This window comes from Micrasema longulum, unplaced genomic scaffold (assembly GCF_059751315.1).
Source record: "Micrasema longulum isolate JH-2025_06_02 unplaced genomic scaffold, ASM5975131v1 h1tg000438l, whole genome shotgun sequence".
Taxonomy (NCBI): Eukaryota; Metazoa; Arthropoda; class Insecta; order Trichoptera; family Brachycentridae; genus Micrasema; species Micrasema longulum.
Window position 1 is genome coordinate 262,853 of NW_028277638.1, and position 21,631 is coordinate 284,483.

General features: G+C 32.2%; 1 protein-coding gene across 5 annotated transcripts in view; it reads right to left on the reverse strand.

The window, feature by feature from the left end:
* Positions 1–21,631, reverse strand: part of LOC148281537 (spermatogenesis-associated protein 20) — a 232,790-nt gene that overhangs the window by 104,232 nt on the left and 106,927 nt on the right. For all 5 annotated transcript variants that reach the window (XM_088226546.1, XM_088226545.1, XM_088226549.1 and 2 more), the window contains exon 4: positions 5,057–5,268. In XM_088226546.1, the coding sequence (XP_088082672.1) occupies positions 5,057–5,268 (212 nt within the window). The remainder of the gene's footprint in view (positions 1–5,056; positions 5,269–21,631) is intronic.

Below are 21,631 nucleotides of genomic sequence, written 5' to 3' on the forward strand. Positions count from 1 at the left end.
CCAGAATTTCTCTTAAATATACCTTTAAATTAAATAAATATTTACCAAAGTGGTGGATTTATTTTTGATGAGTTATCTAAAAAAAACTAAGACAAGTATGTTGTATTAATGGTGATTATCGAGTGCTAAACGTTTTGAAAAATATTTATATTTGTTTAAAAACTTTATGACGTTAGAGCGGAGAGTTAGTTAGTTAGTTTTGCTTAACTAGAGCGGCTTTGTTCTGAATTGAAATTCTTACATCAGAAATCATCACACTGTCACCATGTTCTTGTCAGCCTTTAGTGACAAGATGACAAGATAACAAGATAAATATGCACTTTGCATATTATCATGGGACAAAACACAGCACAAAAATATGCCAGCATTTTGTCTTTTATATCATTGGCAGAGGAATCCCCCAGTGGTTAAGTTTATTCTCAAATCATAATGGAGCACCATGAAACACAAAATATGTGTATACGAGTACTGTTGTTCCATCCAAAAAGGCAGTATCTACTCAAAATTAATAAGTGTGTTTTTTTAATGGTATCTGATAAATAATTGTAATCCTTTTAAACAACTTATTCTAATAAACACATCTTAATCAAAAACATTTACGTTTGTAAGTGAAAATTCTTGATGGAAGTTCATTGTAATTTATTATATAAATAAAAGACGAGTTATACTTTAACACACAAATTTGGAGTATCCAGTGACCGGTTTCATCGATTTTGCGACATCTTCTTTATTTAATTCTTTATTTAATATCTTTATTAAATCTTCATTTAATTTACTTTCATATAATTTTGAATTATCTATCCTTACCTCTGTTTTGTATAAGTACATTGAACTCCTTAATAAAGATACCAGTCTCGAAGATGTCGCAAAAGCGATGAAACTGGTCACTGAATGTTCCAAATTTGTGGGTTAAAGTATCACGCGTTTTTTATTTATATAATAAAAAAACATCTTAATCGGCTTAATTCTAAACAACTTAGTCTAATAAACACATATAAATTGAATCCGGTTGTAGTCCCGTGGCTATTGCCTCGAACTCACGGCTCAAATGTCCTTGGTTCGAATCCCACCCTACCTCAATTTGATTCCCGTTTTATAACAGTGAGTTGTTTACAAGTCGTTGAAAATAGCCTTCAAAATTAAATATTTGGGCAAATGATAAGAATGCAAATATTTCTTATGTAAAAAAAAAATAATAAAATATACACAAAAAAATTGTCAAATAAATAAACCCTTAATTTCCTTAAAACTTTTTAAATGTTGATTACTGTCTTCTTGCTCGGAACGGCAGTGTGGCTCGACTTGTTTGAAGCAAAAAATTAAAGCACTTGATTTAAGTTTAAAGACTTGTTTAAAGCATAAAAGCATATTAACAATAAGTTATAAAAATATTCGTAATCCCTTTGAGTATTTGATTGATAAGATGAAGTTAATTACTTTTGGAACATTTAATTACTTTATCGCTAGTTACTTCTCACATGAGTTATCGATTTTAATTCTTAAGGTTCACGGGACAGGTGAAAAGTATTTGTGTCATTAAGAATTAGAACCAAGCAACGGCGACGGTTATTCTAAAATTAATCAGTTAACGTTCGTAGATTTTTTAGATGGTAAAAAACGAATTTGAGAAAAAAAAAACTAAACATTGAATACAATACTAGTGGTCCTACATTTTATCATTATAAAAGTTTATTCACCATAAAATCTGTCTCACTTATTTGTATATTTATTTGGATAATTTATATAGCGCCATTTTTGTAAAAATCCCCTCAAGGGCGCTGTACAATAAATAAATATCCTAGCACGTCTTACAGCTACAGAGCTCATGGACGATTGGGATTCTAGTTCCTCGTCTCCAATTATGATATATAGGAGCTAGATTACAGCACGTCTTGCAGTTACAGAGCGCATGGACAGTTAGAAATCAAGCCCCTATTTACGTTTTTTTAATTTTTTTATTTAAAAATGAAGTTAAGAGTTCAAATGATATTTTGAAAAACGAAATGAAAAACAAATTTATAAAAATAAAGTTAGATTACAACAAGTCTTGCAGCTACTGAGCGCATGGACGGTTGGAATTCTAGACCCCATTTACTTAAGTATTTCAATTATTGTAATGTGTTAAGACAGTCATTCATCATCACCGTCAAGTCAGGGCACTCAATTAGTTAGATACATCCAACGTATTTTCATCATCTATTACATGAAGGTAGGGTGATCAGTTTAACGATTCAGATGCTAATCCAAGACCAATAAAATATATCAGTTCAAACAACCTTTAAAATCAATATTTCACTTCAACCCCGCCAGGAATCGAACCCAGAACGTCAAGAATGGTAGGCGAATGCGTCAACCACTACACAACGAGGCAGACTTATCTCAACTCGATGTCCTTATTCGGGATATTTACCCGAGAGCAACCATCGAGTCTAAAACACTTGTCCAGGGTTCTAGCTCTATTTCTAAAATAGAATCGTATACTTTATCCACGTGGATATAGAGGTTACTAATAAAGTAAGTAAGACAGGCATTAAATAGACAATAAACAGTTAAAACGGTTTCTTTTTGCTTTCTAGCGCCACGCCGATATGGTTTAATTTATTATCTATCACATCAGCTTTAGATCTATTAAAATTGCTTTTAGATCAGTGGTTTTAAATATCATTTAATTTTACAACGCAAAAAAAACTTTTTCATCTACCGCATTCCGGTAAGAAGGAAAAAGCTCATCCAATCATCCATGCGATCATTAATGGCGTTCTTCACATTTATCGATTAAGTGAACATTCTTTACAAAAATTCGAATGTTTTAATAAAACTTTATCGGTAATTACAGACCATGATAATTCTAAATTTTATACGCATAAAGATTTTAGTTTTTGTTTTTATAAAAAAGGGTTTGGTCGACTTAATGGAATTTTATAAATTGCATAGTCGTTTTTCTCTAATAAAAAATAATATTTTTTTAGGGCAACATGTCCATTGTTTAGTATTAAACATCGCACTTTGCAATCTGTTTCATTAGTAGTTTGTCTTATCAGGAGTAATGTGTTTTTTATGTACTATGCGGCTACTATTTTATTTGGAAATGTAGTAAGTCCTATACGATATTGAACTTTTTCTTAATCTTTAGAGTCTTTCAAAATGCTGATGTAATGCAGATTTTATCTGCATCTTTTAAATATTTAACGTTTAATTTGAAGTTCCAACTATTCTCCAACTACCTCCATCACCTAGACTCGAAAATAATGAAATTCTGTTTATGGTCATCGTAATACTAATTATGGTTTCCAAACACCTCTACCCATGATGATCAGACTTGTTAAGTTGGATATGAATTATTGTAAATGAAATAGCTTTAGTCATTAATTAAAAAAACAAGCATATCGCTAACCCAAAAGAACAGTAAGATAAACCAAAATGTCTGATTTCGAGATACACCTGCAGATATGTTAAAAAATGGAATAAATTTATGTTTTCAAATGATTCAATATTAAAATTAGATAGTCAACCTATGTGAAAATAAAGTGTTCATAATCTACCTTAAATAATTTAATTCACTTAGACCCATTGCACTCCTCAAAGTCCGATTGTCTTGGAATATATTATTCAGAGGTATCACACTGTTCCTATGGGCTAGCGATAAAGTCAACCTGGGGTGCTATTCTAAACCACTCTCGCGGCCGAAGAAAACACTTTTATCACGCGAGATACAGGTGTTTTCTACGGCCGCGCGAGCGGTTCTGAATAACACCACGGGGTCACATAATGTTTGTCCATTATAGATTCTTTGCTTTTTCTATTCTTGTCTCGTTTCTAGTTTTATTTTACTGTAGAAAATTGTATTTTTCGTTATATGGTAAAAATAGACTTTGTCCGTAATTTTTTTTAAATAAAATATAAATGCGCGCAATATAGTACGGGAATTTGTGCGCGCATGCACACTATCCTACATAAGCCGGCTAAACACAAAAATCTTTTTTTCACTAAAGCTGATAATTGTTTTTAATAAACCATAAATCTAGCATCCCTGGTTTACACGTACCTATGTTATGTACGTAGGTACACAATGTTATGTTTAGCCAGCCTAATAGAAAACAGCATGACGACGCGGCGTGAGGCAGGGGAGGTCGGATTACGTCGGATTAGCGCTAAGCGCTATTCCGTGTCATACAACCTGTGAATTGTATTGTACATTAACGTGAAATTACTTCACCTTTTATCGGCCGTCAAGCCAAATTGTTTCAACACAATCTTTAAAGCCAAAATACGAATACTTAACGAGATAATTTTGTTTTCAAACAGTACTATCCACTACTACTGCGTTTCCATTACACACTTGCATTTTCCCTAAGGAATCAAATAAATTACTATCTTGGCTGACAGCGTCAATTTCTGCAGACGACATTAAATTATAAAGTTACTTTAAAAAATACCCTTCATGTCTTATGTTACTTTACCTGTTACATCATTCATTTGTGTCCACTTTGTCAAACATAGTGCCTTGAAAGACATTTCAGAATGGACCATTTTTAAGCGTCAGCACTTATACATCAAATATATTATCTAGATTTATTAAAAATATTCCTTATAATTTTATACGGGATAGAAACTTGTATGGTATGTATGGCTTGTAAAGGAAAATTTATGGTGGAAAAAAAATGTTTTCTGTAAACGTTTTGACTCACACGTTGAGAAAAGGGAGAGAATAGGATGGAATAAAATACGAAACATCATATTTGATTTGTTTAACTGGAATATTACACACCCTATGGGTTATGTCCGGCAAAAATGTATCTTTTCTTCAAAAGATGACGCTTATTTAAATATTTTTAACGACGCGCGGTGAGACACGTTGTTAAAAAAGTTTTAAAATGTACAAAATCACAAGTTTGATAAAGGAAAACTACGAAAAGATGAGTTGGCGAAACAAATTACATATGATTATTTTGTCTAAAATTTTATTGTTTTAACACAGTCCAAAGACAAACTACGATGAAAGCTCAGCATTAATTAAAATCGGACAATAGTAAAACAATTCCATTTATTGGTTTACCTGTGTCGGGGAATCAAGGTGAAGCATGAGCGCTGACAGCATCTCGGGTAGAGCCGTGGGTGTTTGGATCAATCGGTTGGAGAAACAAGTCAGAATTTGCTGGGCTCGGACCCTTCGTGCTTCCACCTCATTCGCGCAGTCGCCGTGCGCTGCAAGACGCAGCAGGTTGTGCACTGACACGCTGTTCCCTGATGGCTCCGCGCTGTCCACATCTGAAACAAAAACCATAGTAATGAAATCAACCGAAAATAATAACCGACATGCATGGTTTAATCATCATACAAATTCAACCTGTTGAATATTGCGCCAAGCTCGGATTATGGGAGCAAATCAATATTTATTCCTATCTACGCCTAAAAGTGCAAAAGACAGATACTGCATCAATTACTGGGCTATTTGATTTAAATATAATAAAATTAACGCTTCAGGTGTCAATCCTAGGTAGAAAATTTCGTATTTTAGCGATTGTTTGTATGTAAGGTAAATACAAGCAGCCTTAAATTTTACAGACCAGTAAATATCAACCTTCTCACGATGGATTAACTCATAGTTAAATAAGGGGTAGTTCAAGGTAACCTTTTATTTTTTTAAACCATTTGATAAATAATTAATAAAATGTTGACCATAAGGGAAATCAACCAAAAGATACAGATATTATTGTTAATTTTGGGTAAAGATATTGAAAGAATTTCAAGAGATGCGTCGGTGCGTGATTCTAAATTTCACGTAGCTATTTAAAAATCTAACCGCACCGTTGAAAAAATGTAATTTAATAACAAAATAAACAAATAAATACTATCGAAGAATTCCGAGAAAAATTGGCTTTAAAACTGCACAGTTGTTCTAGAAATGGCATTTGAAATATTGATTCTAAATTTCACGTCGCTACCTACACCATTCCGTTTCGGAAGAGTTTGTGATGGACAAACACACGCATATATTTTCGTTTTTATATTATAGAAGATAATATATGCTAAATGCTAATTAAGGTACCTAATAAAATTCAAAAAATATATATCTACCTTCACAAGAGTAATGCGGTTACAGAAAGTAAACTTAGCAAAATTTGTTCACATTATTCACACTAAATTCAATGGTCACTGCGGCGTTAGTCCGGCTTATCTAAAAGATCTTCCTGGTACAGAAGACAGTCAAGAGTATTCATTCAGCTCTCGACACGTCCGCATCTGGCACAAAATGGCGGACCCTTTATACCAACAAATAGGTACGGTTATGAACGTCTCACGTATTGTGTTAATAGTTACTTGTCAGCCGTAGAGAACTTTCACTATTTAACCACTGATGTAACCAACATTAAAGGATTATATAAGGATTACTGGTAGTTTCTAAGCACTTTGTGGCAGGAGCTGTCCCATATTATTTGAGATCGTCTCGGTTCTTATAACAAACAAGTTTATTATCAGCCTTAGTTAATCACACCAAAGACTCCATAAATTTAATATTTATTAAAAACTTAGAAGTACTTTATGCTTGGCTTTGCTAGAGCTTTGATGTGGCAGTCGTCCTAGAGGAAACATCTTTGCTTATAATTTGAAGCCTAAATTTTACAAGTTGCTCCGAGGATTAGTATGGGTTTACTTTTTTTATTAAAAAAATCAAGAGACAATTACTTATTCCTAAGAAACTTTTTCATATTATTTTAGATACTTCTTTGCAACTAGTATTATTAATTTATTTTAAAGAAACAAACATTCGACAATGATATAGTAACATTACAAAAAATAGAGTTTAAAGACAGACCAGCAAAGTTTCTAAATAAGAATCATACATATTATTAAATTGTGTTACAACAAAAGGGTGTGTCTATGTGTATTTGTATGAGAGTAAGTGTAGATGTGTGTTCATGTGTATTAGTGTAGGAGTAAGTGCTCAGGTGTGTGTAAGTGTGAGCATCAGTAAAAAGTAAGTGGGATCGTATCGCAGCCAGAAATAAGGAGTCTTAATTTATTTTTAAATAAATTAAGGGGCATGTAAAATATATCTTTAGATGAAAAAAAAGCATTATAGTTAGAGCAAGAACGATAAAGGAAAGAGTGTTGTGCATAGTTAGTGCTACAGACTGGCAGATGGAACAAGTACTTATTTCTTGTCACGCGAAAGGGGACATTGAGATTAATTTTGGAGAGTAGGTTATAAGAGTCTACTTTATTATGAAATAATTTATGTAAATAGCATAATTCAGATACAAAACGTCTATTTTCAAGGATAAAAAATCCATTTTGTTTGGCAGATTGACTGTAAGCACTAAGCGTTTTATTGTTTTTATAATCTAGGTATTTAAAAATAGTAAGGATAAAATATCAAATTAGTAATATCAATGGCCAGTTTACAAGTTGGGTATTCAAAAAAGTAATTTATTCGCTACAGAAACATAACAAAAATATATATTACCATACGAAATATTGTTAAAAACATGGTTAGTACGTGGTTAGTACATATTTCTCAGTTAGTGTACGCTGTTTACTATACCTCAAAAATTAACAATGATTAAACATAAATGCCTTTAAGGTTAAATTTTCTTAAATCGGTGGGTAATTTAAGATTTAAGAATAGATTTGCTCACGGTTAGTAAGAAAAGGTTAGCAAAGTTAAAAACGAATATAAATGAGAATAAAAAAGTTTATATAAACCAATTTGAAAAAAGAAGTGAAATTTTATAATACATATATTTTTGGAAAGAATTCAGGTTTTGTTTATTTTTTTAATATTACAGGGATTATTTTAAACACCTTTTGAATGGAATAAAATACGGTTTCACAATAAATCGACGAAAAGAAGATACATTCTTTACTTTCGTTCGCTAAGAGTGTTTGACGAACCGTTAAAATATCTAATTTGAATATTCAGAAGAGCGATAAATGCAAAACCACCACGCATAAAAGGCAAAAATTCGCTTGAACACCTAACAATTCTTCACTTGAACGGACCAGTAATGAATTTTCCACGTCAACCAGCGAAACATATAAATACTCATTGGCCTATTTACGGGATATTTATAGAAGATGATTTCCATCGGCATTATTTTATAGTGACTACTACTTTTTTTTCATTTTTGACAAAGGTTTGCTTTTGAAAGCTTTAAAATGTAAGTACTTTCTTGATGAAAATACTTAATTGTTAATAGTTACCGACCGAAAAAAGATTTTCAGCCAGAACCGAAACTTATTTAAATATCTTAAAAATCACTTCAAAACGCCCAAAATAAGTAAAAACCTTTTAAGTTCATTAAAATAAGTATAAAATAAAATACACATTGAAATAAAAGGCATACATTTAATGAGTGTATTTGCTTATTGTTAGCATTTTTTGGTTCGTTGCTATGTTATAGATGTAGGATTTGGGTTGTTGAGAGGGTTGGAGTTCCTACCCCAGCTAGAGATTAACAGAGAAGACACGAGGTTGCTCTTTGAAGTTTATTTATTACATGGCGAATATATAATAAATTATGTCGCACGGCAATGAGGAGTTGTAATTGCACTTTAACTACATGCTGGAGCTGAGTGACTTCGGTGAGAAGGGTCTTCGGACTGGCTGGTCTGACTGAACTTGTTGGGCTGACTGACTGGCGTTGCCACGCCCTGAGGTCTCTTTATATGCGACGTACTGTGGCACGATGCCCCTGATTTCATGTGCAATACTGTTAGAGTTGCATTATAATGATGTATAGATTCTACAGAAAATTATGACATTGCTTTCTTCGGTCATCACACAATTTCAGGTGAAACGTTTTAGCGCGTGTACGTCATCGATTATGGACTATAAACCCCACATACAAATAAGTTATATGTGACAGTTCTACAATGTACGCTAATGGAACTTTAACTTATTAACTAAAGAAATTTCAAAAACATAAATATAAAAATGTTAGAACTCGCAAGGCCTTAGAGTCACGAGCCATAAGATGCACCCGAGTACAGCCAAACGTAATCCGGTACATCCCGACCACAGTGATAGGGCTTCGCTCTAGGTTACGCATTATTACTCTGAACTTAACACAGATTTTGTTCGACAATAAACGAATAAAAACGGTGATCTTTAATGGAAAACAAATATTTTAATTTATCGATGAATACTATTTGTGTAAAATACAATGGAAAGCGTCACAGCCGTTGGATAAAAGAATCGACGGATCAAAAAATTCTTCGGCAATAGCTTTTTTTGTGTTTTAAAAAACGAATCGCTTAAAATCATAAAAATAAATTACCATAATAATTTCTTGATAAGATCGCATTATTTTTTAAAATTTTATTATTGATTTGATTCGCTAATAAATATTGAATTACATCTTCAACTAGTGACCGTAAATTAAAAACCTAAAAGCAGAATGAACTTTGCGGGAGAAAACTAATTAATTTAAACGGTCAATTCAAGCAGATTGCCGGAGTTTAGATATCACAGTACAACCGTGTTTACCTGCACAAAGCATTAAACATTTTATATAAACGAGGTAACTATTTTGAATAAAACAAAATATTATATCCCTATCCAAATTGCTCAGTTTTACGCTCCAGGTAGCAGTCTACAAATATTTTAATATCGCAGTGTAAAGTGATTTTTTAACTAAGTATTTCCTATCAACCTTGCCAGGAATCGAAATTGGGACCTCAAACATGATAGGCAAATGCGCCAACCACTATACTATTAAGCGAACTTATCGCCATTTGATTTTCATTTTTAGATTTATTATCTTAGAGTGGCAATCAAGCGGAAAACATTTGTTCAGGGTTTTTACTTTTGTAGATACCGACGTTTACCTGAACATGGAATATAAATAAAAAAGACGATAAAAATTAAAAAAACTACATAAATAATCATAGAAAAACTGTTAATTATTTTATTATTTTTGCACCACAGCAGGCCAGGAGGCCCAATTACAGTGGTGAATAACATCACAGAAAACCCAGGCTTGAGAAAAATCTCATTTTATTTTTTGTGTTCTCACCGGAATCGAACCCGATACCTTTCGTGTGTAAGTCAAGCGTCTTGACCACTACACCACGGAGGTCGCCATTATAAAAGGGTATTCGGCTATCCGGCATAAGGGCTCACCCAATATTTGGTATCCGTTATCCGGCCAAACCACTATCTATTTCATCACTAAATTTGATAGAATTGGAGTAAATTTTGTATATGATACGAATGAACTTGCGAAACGAAAGTACGCCATCTCATTTTTCTGTACGTTATAATGAAATGTTACATGGTGAAATCTGATCAAATTTATCCAAAAAACAACACGAATTACGACACTTAGCAATATGGACAAAATCAGTCGCGTGAAAAAAAAAACATTTATCATTAGTGATCGAATAAAGTTCCAGTTTCGGCCAGTTTCGGCCGATAAACCGAATTTCGGCGGCGGTTTGGGTTTTGGCCAAAAATAAGCCAAAAGTTCGGCTCAGTCGAAACCTGCGGTCAAGATGTGTCGGATTACGTTCAGCTGTCCTCGGGTGGAAAATTAGCACAATTAGATGTATTGGATTGTTGTCCATTTAAATAATTAGTTATTGTATTGCCATTGTCAACCATAAAAAATATAAACTATATCGATTTTGTGATTTGTTGACTAGTAAGTAGTTCTAAGGCCTTTCATTTTTATATTTCTGTAAATGTTTCATAGTAAATAAGTCAAAGTTCCTGTAGAGTACATTAAAGAACTATTCCATATAAATCATTTATTTATTTTTTTGCGTACCATTTGTTAATTCCATTTAACAATGGTAAATACATGTTTAAGTCATATGTTTAACATGACAACGAACAAAAAAGCGCTAAAATAAACAATTTCACTCATAAAATTTATGCTTTTTATTTCATTGTGCATTTATTGTTAAACCTTACGATTTCATTATAAAACTTATTATAATAAAGGTAAGGTATAAATATAAAATCGCTTAATTTTAGGCGCGTTAAAGTGACTTTTAACTTGTTTTAATAAATATGTTTCGATTTCGGCCGAAACTAGAACAGAAGCCAAAATTCGGTTTCGGTTTCGACCAAAAATCTTGTTTCGGCCGGTCAATACCTATCATGCCTATTTTAACAAAAACGCTATATTTGAGTTGAGTTTTTGAGGAGCAACTGGCCTTTATTCATTTCATAAAATTAAAACTGATTTTTCTCAAATTAGCAGTAACTACAAAGTTCTTTTAAAACTTCTTATCGAAGAGGCCGATATACTCTTACTTATAGAAATTTGAAAAACAGTCTGACGTTGTGTTAATACATTTTCAACAAATGTTCCAAATAAAGGTACTGCCATTAATATGATTGTTTTAGGTGCCGACAGCCAATCAATTGGCACTGGAGTAGTACAGATGCTGAAAATCAATCATGGTCTATAGTCACTTATCAAAATCCAGTGTGGTTAATCTGGTCAATCCGCCATCTGTCACTGAGGGATACATAATTAAACGATTTTCACTGTGAATCTTTTGAGAAAATAATTAAGTTTTACAACTTTTGATATACCATGAAGAAACAAAAACGTTTGTAATAATTTGTTTTTTTTTTTCAGAAAGTTGTATATGCCTACAACTTACAACTATAGAACGTTAAAGAAGTTTGATTGTTTACGTTTATAGTGATTATGTTTGGCATATTTTTGTCTTTATTCGGGCATATGAATAATACAGTCCGGTGTGTGAAATAAAACCAGAACCCAGGACGAGTATTCTCGACTCAACTCGATGGCTACTCTGAACAAGGTAATCGAATGGATATTAGTCCGCCTCGTAGTGTAGTAGTTGACGCATTCGCATATCATTATTGAAGACTCTACCTGCACTGTAATGGTCACCCTATTAAACTCACTCCCTCCCTCCATCGCAACTATTTCTCAAACAACATAGAACATTTTCATAATTTAATCGGTGCATGTTTGTCCTAATCAGTCATGTGCTTATTAAAATGCATGTCGTGTTGGTTTCATATTTTTGTGCGACAACTATAGTGAAGGTGTATAGTGGGTTTTGCATATTGATTTAATTAGTATCCATACAAAAAAACAGGTAGGTACGTCTCGAAACTAATAAACATAGAAAAGTTGGTAAATGGTTAGTTATAAATATTTAATACCATTTAGAAATACTTATTTTACAAAAACCTAAATTACATTATAAATGATAAAAAGCGTCTGGTCCATTTTTCATTTGAAATAATTAACTCCACAAAATTCACTAAAACTAATGTTGTTTGTAAACATCCATATACAAACTTTTTTTCATTTACTTATTTGATATATGCGTTCTTGTCGAATGCAGCCCTGTAGGTCGATGAATAAAACACTAAAAAAATACAAAATGTATCCTTCGGCACAGGATATTCCAGTGAGGAATACATTATTATCAGACGGTATATTTTTATCAATAAAATACTATATAAATAAATAAACATGCTACGATATGAACTGTACTTCATTTGCGGAGTTGAAGAGGATCTCTGAAGATCAAGTAGAGTGGAAAAAAAGATGCAAGGCTTTGTTGCCAACCAATCCCCAGGATTCAAACTGAAGAAGCAGACACTTCAATATTTCATACCTACAAAGTTTTTTTTTTTACATTTTTTTTTTGCACCACAACAGGCCAGGTGGCCTAATTACAGTGGTGAATTACATCACAGAGCAGACAGGCTTGAGAAAAATCACATTTTTAAATTTTGAGTTCTCACCGGGAATCGAACCCGGAACCTTCCGTGCGTGAGTCAAGCGTCTTGACCACTACACCACGGAGGCCGCCGGAGGGCATTAATACTGAATAACTTTGCTAGCATCACTAGTGAAAAGAATCATTGCGATATGCGGTAAATTGAGTGCCGCTAAGTGCGACTAAATGAAAAATCATGAGGAAATTCTATTTGATAGTAAAAAGACTTTTTTTTTTTTTCAATTAGATTATCACGAGGAATGTTCTTATGATTTAACGTATAATTATAACGGTGTATCTTTCTTTTTCTGATGTTACCTGTAAATTGATACTGATAATAAAAATGTATCACGTTTAATAAGAAACAGCGCGGCATCCATTTCCACCTTTATTTCAAATATTTAGGCCTAGGTCTGGCACTAAAAACTCTTCCAATTTATCATTTTTATTCTACACGAGCGCAACCAGACGGAAAGCTACGGGAAAAAAACAAAAATCGGACAGGTATTATGAAGAATAATCCCGAACACTTCTCAATATTATAGACGAATGTCTGCAGCTGAAAAAGTATTTGTGAATAATGTTTCTGGCTAAAGCGTCCTAGAGGACAGATTTGAACAAGACGTGACATACATTAAATAACTACGTGAGAGCTATATTCTGACGCTGAACTGTTTAAAAAGGGTATATTTTATACTGCTACAATATTTAGGCCTAGGTCTGGCACTAAAAACTCTTCCAATTTATCATTTTTATTCTACACGAGCGCAACCAGACGGAAAGCTACGGGAAAAAAACAAAAATCGGACAGGTATTATGAAGAATAATCCCGAACACTTCTCAATATTATAGACGAATGTCTGCAGCTGAAAAAGTATTTGTGAATAATGTTTCTGGCTAAAGCGTCCTAGAGGACAGATTTGAACAAGACGTGACATACATTAAATAACTACGTGAGAGCTATATTCTGACGCTGAACTGTTTAAAAAGGGTATATTTTATACTGCTACAAGGGCTTGTACAGAAAAAAGAGGCGATAGAAGATTTATTGACGACTGTCGATATAATCGACTTAAATATTCTCAACGAATATTTGGCACGTGATGCGTAAAACTAATCAGTGACTTTATCACCTTACCTTCCATGCAACAAAAATTATCCAGATACGCTACAATCGGAGTAATAATGCAGTGCTCTATTCGCCACTGGGCGTGAATAGGGAAATGATGATGATTTGACTACGTGTATAAAATTTCCGTGTAATAGATAGAAAAATATAAACGGTTTCAATTTGCTTAATTTTATTTGCTTTTCTTACTAACATCATATTGAATATAATAAAAAACATTGATAAATCTATTATCGCATTTGCTCCTGATTAATATCAAGTGTAAGTTAATAATTAATATACACACATTTTTATAAAAGTTCTTAAGGTTAAATCCAATATTATTTGCCCGTACAGATTTTAACATAATATACTTTAATAATATTAGTAATTTTTAATCCAGAAAGAAGGCTAAAAAGTGCAGAGCGAATTATACCAAAACTACATTTAAAAAATATTTTAACTTCACTAAAAAACATAGTAATGTCTAGCATATAATAAGAAATGTCTAGCATATATTATAAAAATATAAAAAATTCGTAAAAACAATTTAAATGAATAAATATAAACAAATTTTAATGGCAAGGAAAAAAAACATATTATTTTTTAAGTAAAAAAACAACATTTAAAAGTTTTTACAGATGTTTTGTAATAAGCACCATACAAAATGTTAGTTAATAGGCTGATATTGGTAAACACTATTTTATGGCTAAATTTGTAACTATTGCTATTGCTATGACTGTTTTGTAACTTTGTAACTAGTGTATCGGTCAGACAGAACCTAAGAAGAGGTATGTACAACACAAGATTGCACAAAATGAAGGCTTGTCAGTACCGAGGTTGTTACAAATATGGCCAAAGAACTGTAAATCATATTATTCCGAAAAATTTCAATAAAATACCTAAACACATCAAAGAAAGTATTGACATAACATTGAAGAAAAACAATATTGAATGACTGATATGCAATAATGCCTTATGTTGATACTAATTTCTCGTTTACATTTACCGGTTAAATTTTTATATTAAGTTTTATATTATTTTTAAACCACATCTTATAATTTTGTAAGAACGTATGTAAGCATATCATTAAGTTTTTAATAATGTATTTAATGTTTTCTTAATTTATATTACATATTTTTACATCATTCTCTAAAAAACGAAAAAAAAACCCTGTTGACAAGCTAGGGTTTTTAAAAAAAATTAACATTCATATAAATAAATTTAAAAAGAAAATAAAGGATGATGTTTTAATACAGATTCTTTGAAGGCCGATACAATAAATTCTAGAGAGCTATATCTGAAATGTGCATAGAAACAATAATAACAAAAAACTAAGTAGGTATATTGTTTAAAGATAAAATGTTTTTAAAGCGTATTCCCAGTTTAAAAATATTTTTACGGCATCAAAAAGCTGCATTACCTATTTTAAGATATCGCTGTTAAGTACCCGTTATTACGTTGCCTAGAACACAGAGTTTCGATGTCACGTAAGTCAATCGGTGGACCGGAAGAAGCTTGCGAAGCCTCTAAGCGGGGGCGAAATAAACGCGGGTCGTTAGCGCCCGTTACGAAAGGAATAACGGATTCTCCGAATGGTAACAATTTAATGGGGTGAGCACAACGGCGCGGCACCAACCGAACATGTACTTGAAAAAAAGCTTTCAAGAAAATTATGCTGCGAAAAATGCTTTCAAGACAAACAATTACGAAGACGTAAAAAATGGTTCCAAAATGCATAACAGAGGCAGCGGGAATGTCTTGTCTTGTCTTGCATTGTAATAATAAAAAATAAAAAAATAAAATTGATGGTCTTGTCTTGTCTTGTATTGTAATAATAAAAAATAAAAAAATAAAAAAATAAAATTGATGATAATATAATAGCACAGTTTATTTTTCAGCTATTGTTTACTCGAATTTTAAAAAATTCAAATACCAAAGTCTAGAGATCTCGAGCAACAGTTATAAGTACTCCGAAGTTAGAGAGCAGACCAACAAAACCTCCGTCACATCCGGATGTCTTTGCAATATTGTTTGGAGAAATAAAAATATGTGTATAGAAAGCAAAGTACGGAAGCCTATACAAGACATTTTTCATCCTTTCAGGCCAAATTTCTGAGAAGACCGGGAAGGAAATTCTGGAGAAAACATTTAAACGGAACAGATAACTTCAGAATCTCTTGCGTTGCAGCTGAAGAAATTCTACCTGGTCATCGTCTTTCTGGAAGACCGCCTAAAAGATGGAGGGACAGTTAGATCTCAACGGTCCAGGAGTAGCAGCTTTCAGCCAGAATAAATCGACAGATCTAGATGAAGAAGAAAAAGAAGGTTAATAAAATTTTTAATAATGTTATAAAACAAACCTACACATTTCATACTTTAACCCACTTTACCGTCGTATTTCATCATTGAATAAAACTTTCTCATACTTTAGGTGTTTTTATTGTAAATACAACAGATGCATTTTAGAAATTATCATAAGTCATTTATGACTGTGGTTTTTAATAATTCTTTAAATGATTAGTTAATATACACAGTAAGATATAATTATTTACATATCTAAATAAATCACAGTATAAACAATAGAGAGTGAATTATTTCCGAAGAGACCACACTATTCTTAATATTGAATTTAAATACATAAAAAACAGCATACAGCAACTTATATATAAATGCAGTTATAGTCCTGACAAAATCCCATGCTTGTTTTTTTTTTTTAATTGTTGATTGTCTCTTGCATCTTTTGAATATAATCTTTGATAAATCACTGTCTTAGGGACAATTTCCTATTGCATGGAAATCCAGTTTCCTAACCCCAATTTTTAAGAGTGGTGATAGCAGTGACATGACAAATCATCGTCTAATATGCATATTATCTGCCGTCCCTAAACTCTTCGAAAAATTTGTTTTAAATAAACTACTTGCATCAACAAACTTAAAGCATATTATTACGACCTCTCATCGTGGATTCATGTCTGCTAGATCTACACCAACTAATTTAATGTTGTACGAAAATATCATAGCAAATTCATTTACATTAAGAAAACAGGTAGATTCTATTTACACTGACTTTAGCAAGGCCTTTGACTCCCACATAATGAGATTTTTTGAAATAAAATATCCAATTTTATTTTATCATCTGATGGGTAATGCGCAATTTATTTATTTATTAAAATTTTACTCTTACAAACTATAAACAATTATAAAAATAATGTGACCTCACTGGGGTTACCCGTGCCGAGGACTGTTATCTCTCATTAACTTCAGGGTGCCTGAAAGAATGACTAGACAGGTACCACCGTTTTGTAGCAACAATTCACGAACAGTGTATACTTGTAATGCCGCATTGAACAGACTTCATGAACTCTGCAATAGTTATTCCCACGTATCGAATATATAGAGCGTAGGGTATTGTTCCTATAGAACAAACCTTTTTAACTTTTTCAAAGATGGTGAATAGTAATTATATTTGTTCATTTATACATTTCATAATATATACATTTTTTTGTTCACTTTGCCCAGCTGTTAAATAACGAAACCAAATATGTTAATATTATAAGTTTTTGTAAAAGGCAGATTTCCCGTATATGTTAATAAAATAAAATAAATACCCTAATCACCACACAACAAGGCGGATAAACTGTAATACCAGACTAACTTTGGAATTCGAGATTTTCATCCAACTAGTAAAAGGCACCCTACAAATAGGTTAGAATTTTGTTTACGGGAAAATATAAACATCCCTATTGTGCTCAATGACCTGATATTTGGAATGTTTAGCTAGACAGCTAAGATAAAAGAAAGAATGCATATTTGTTTACGTATTTCTTTTGTTTGATACGCGCTGTTTCAGTTAATTTATGTAGATACTTTCGTGAAAATTTAGACCCACGGTCCTGACTGGCCTAGACATTTATAGATAAGACGGTTCTTTATTTAGATTTACAGTAACAACCTTATAATGGCGACATCAATCGATAAATTTCGTAGATATAAAACATATTTAAGTTTACTACAACCGTTAACCTAGATTTGAATACTGAAACCATTTTACTTTTACTTTACTAGGTACTCGTATGTGATAATATCACATATTTTTATGTTTGGAAACTTCGGTGAAAGTAGGTGGTTCACTTTTAAAACAATTGAATTTAAAAACAAAAGTAATTATGATATTATCATCATCATTTTCCTAAGGCATGGCATGCAAACGCACTAAGCAGTACACCATAAGGCTGACCAATTTTCGCTCATTTCATTTTTAGGGTTTTCACTTGAAAAAAGCCACCGAGTGAAACACACTTATTATCATCATCACCTTCTTCTATCCGCACCCAATGGTGCAAAAAGCACTGAACTGGCTAATCAAATGCAGCGTATTTTGAAAATCTGTTACGTGAAGGTAAGATGATCAGACTTAAGCTTTAGGTGGCAGTCCGGGGACAATGAAATATTGCAGTTTAAACAAACTTAAAAAGCAATAGAGGACACCCGGGTTAGTAGACTAAAGGCCTTAGTAGACTCATCGGGGATAACTCTTCCGGTTCTCAACAGAGGGCGTTCTCAGTCATTCCCATCTGAAACGTGGCCGGTGCGGATTAGTATTTGTGTTCCTTTGGACTGCAACGCATGAATCAGTAAACTTAGAGCTCATTTCCAATATTTTACTTCGTTGAATAACTTTTTTACTTCTGTTTCATTGTTTTTTACTATCCCGTAAGTAAACAAAATTATATTTAAGTAAAGCTAATATTAAATTTTTGTGAGTCAATAGCGGTAGTTGTTCTTCTGGTCGAACCAGTCGTTTAATGGAAATAATGCATTCAAATTAAAACTGACGATTTGGGCTAGTCGACTCAGCGGCATGGGGTTACTCGACTTACCTAATTTGGGAACGCTATTTACAACTAATGCATAATCACAATAACTATTAATTTATGTATCAATTGAATCGGGTTGTGGTCCCGTAGCTAGTGTTGCAGACTCACGGATCAGAGGTCCGAGGTTCGAACCCCACTCTGGCCCAACTTGATTTCCATTTTCTAATAGTGAGTTGAATATGGCCACCAAAATTGAAATATTTCGGTAAATTATAAGAAAGCTAATATTTTTTCTTATTTAAAAAAATAAAAGTTTAACAACTTATATTTGATGTTTACTTTTTTTTAATAATACAATTTTATCTATTACTATTTTCTATCAATCCAAAAAGAGAGTTTTTTTTCAAATTTTTACGTTTATAATTATTGTTTTGTATTATTTTACTGTCTCTCTGTGAGTACATAATTGTTATTGAATAAATAATCGAAATTCGAATCATGCTTTTTAATATTTTTTATTTGATTTATCTAACATTATCCTTTTATTTTGGTATGAGTCAACTAACCCAATACTGTGAGTCTAATAGCCCCACACCCGGGGTTGGTCGACTCACCGGACGGGGTTTTCTGCAAACATGATTGCATCATTAAAGGCAGATTTTTAAAGTTTTTTATTGTATGATCGGATAGTCAAATGTATAATGTATATATTACAATATTCGATTGATATTCTATCGGTAAGAGGCTTTTTTCACCTTTTTGTAATCACTAAGTTAAAAGTGGGTCCACTAGCTCCGGTCTATCCTATTTCTATCCATTCTGTCCATCCCAAGAATCGAAGCCTGGACCTCAAGAATAGTGGGCGAACGCGCCAACCGCTACGAGGTAGACTTATTTCCACTCGATTTCTTTATATAGGATTTTTACCTGAAAGCAGTCATCGAGTCGAAAATATAATGCATAGTTCTCGTTCTATTTCACACAAATAACTGTATTTTTTATTCGTCAGGACACAGATAAAAACGCGAAATCGGGCAAGACCTATACAGTTTATATGTGATGAATCAGTAAACATAATTCATATTTATTTTATTGATTTTACGATGAACGATGAACTATTTTTATTAAAATGCTAGCAAGGCAAAAACAAAGAAAACATAATACATTATATTTCAGGATTCAATGAACTCTATAAAAATAAATTTAGTCAAGAGTACAAACTAGTACATTTATCTCTACTCACCCAAAACTAGCGGGTAGAGATAAAATGCTAGAGATTTATTGTTACAAACAACAAGAAAAGTGCCCACCCCACTGTAACTCAATAAGTACAATATATTGTGTTGTACATCCAATTTGGTAGCATTGCGTGCCCCGTAATTAGTTTACTGGCTGAGACAATTTTATCACAAAACATGAACGGAAAAAGCAAACAATGTAACTTCAAAAACGGTATATAAACTTTAACTGGACGTCATAGCATTAATTTATTCGGGAAAGATATGTCACGATGGAATAAAAGAAATTCTTGAGAGTGGACAAATATGTTAAGACGGAGAAATAGTAGAAAGGCTTTATATTCCCTTTGTTTACCCATACGGAAAAACGAGTGAGTTAAAATTAGAAAGTTATGCAAGAAATTAAATTCTATGTAACTTTTTGTTAATCTAAGCATTATATAACTAACTAGGTATTGCAAGGTTTTATTGTTTTAACTAATGTTAGTACATCCTCTCCGTTTCGCTCTATCTCTACATCAATATCAGTTTTATAATGGTAAGATCTTTTAATATAATTATGGATCACCGTACTGCGGGCCAATTGTTTCCGACACCTGATTTTTATCATTTGTATCGTTTATATCAGGTGCAGATTAAAATATGTATGTGTATGTTCATTTTGAAGAAAAGCAAGGGTATTGTCTTACCTACCTTGTTTATTGTATGACTGAAAATACTGAATAAAATTGATCGATAAATATTAGTAATATGACAACTTACTGTCATTTTTTATCTGTCGGTTTCAAGACACCCGTCTCACCGTCAGGACACTCACTATGCAAACTCTAAAATCGGAAGGTGGTCCCGTGGCAATTGTTGCGGACTCACGGATCAGAGGTCCGAGGTTTGAACCCCACTCTACCCCAACTTAATTTCCATTTTTTAATAGTGAATTATTTACAACTCGTTGAAAATGGACACTAAAATTGATTTATTTAGGTAAATTATAATAACGCTAATATTTATTTTTTACAATAAAAAAACTACACATTTCAGACGAAGATACGGGTACGTTTTTAAACTGGTAGACATAAAAAATTGGTAGAAAGTTACATACTTATATTTACTAACATTACTTGAAATGTTTTACCACAAAGGTATGCTCTAGACATAAGTAATAATTTAGAGTTATTTTAATTTAAAGAAATTTATGGGAGTCCAATTTAAACATATGTATTTTATAACGAAAAAGATAATTGTTTTTTGTTTTTTTTTTTCGAATAATTCAACAAACACTTTTAGGCCAAGCTCTAGTAAGTTAATTTTACTATTTTTTTTATTTTAAAAAATAGAACAATTAATATTTCAATAAATTCAATGATTGTCAATGGTACCTCGTTCCGATTATACCATTTTATGTTGAAATAAAACTGTTTTTGTTTTTTATATGCCCTTTTACGTGGACACAATTCAATTATATATATTAACCAGAATGAAACAATAAACGAAAAAGCAAAGAAAATAAATATAATGGACACACATAATGGGATCCTGGTTGATTACAGGTAAAAAAATTGATTGAATATTAGATTTTTTGAAAATTGATTAGTAAAGTCATTTAGAAGTACCACACGATCGCGTAAACTTTAGTAGTTTGTGTAAGCTTTATGTATCTTGCAAAGGGATTTTTTTTTCTTTTATTCAGGGAACATAGAGTACGGTTACATAGTTTTATATTTTACACAGTTAGACTTAACTCTAAT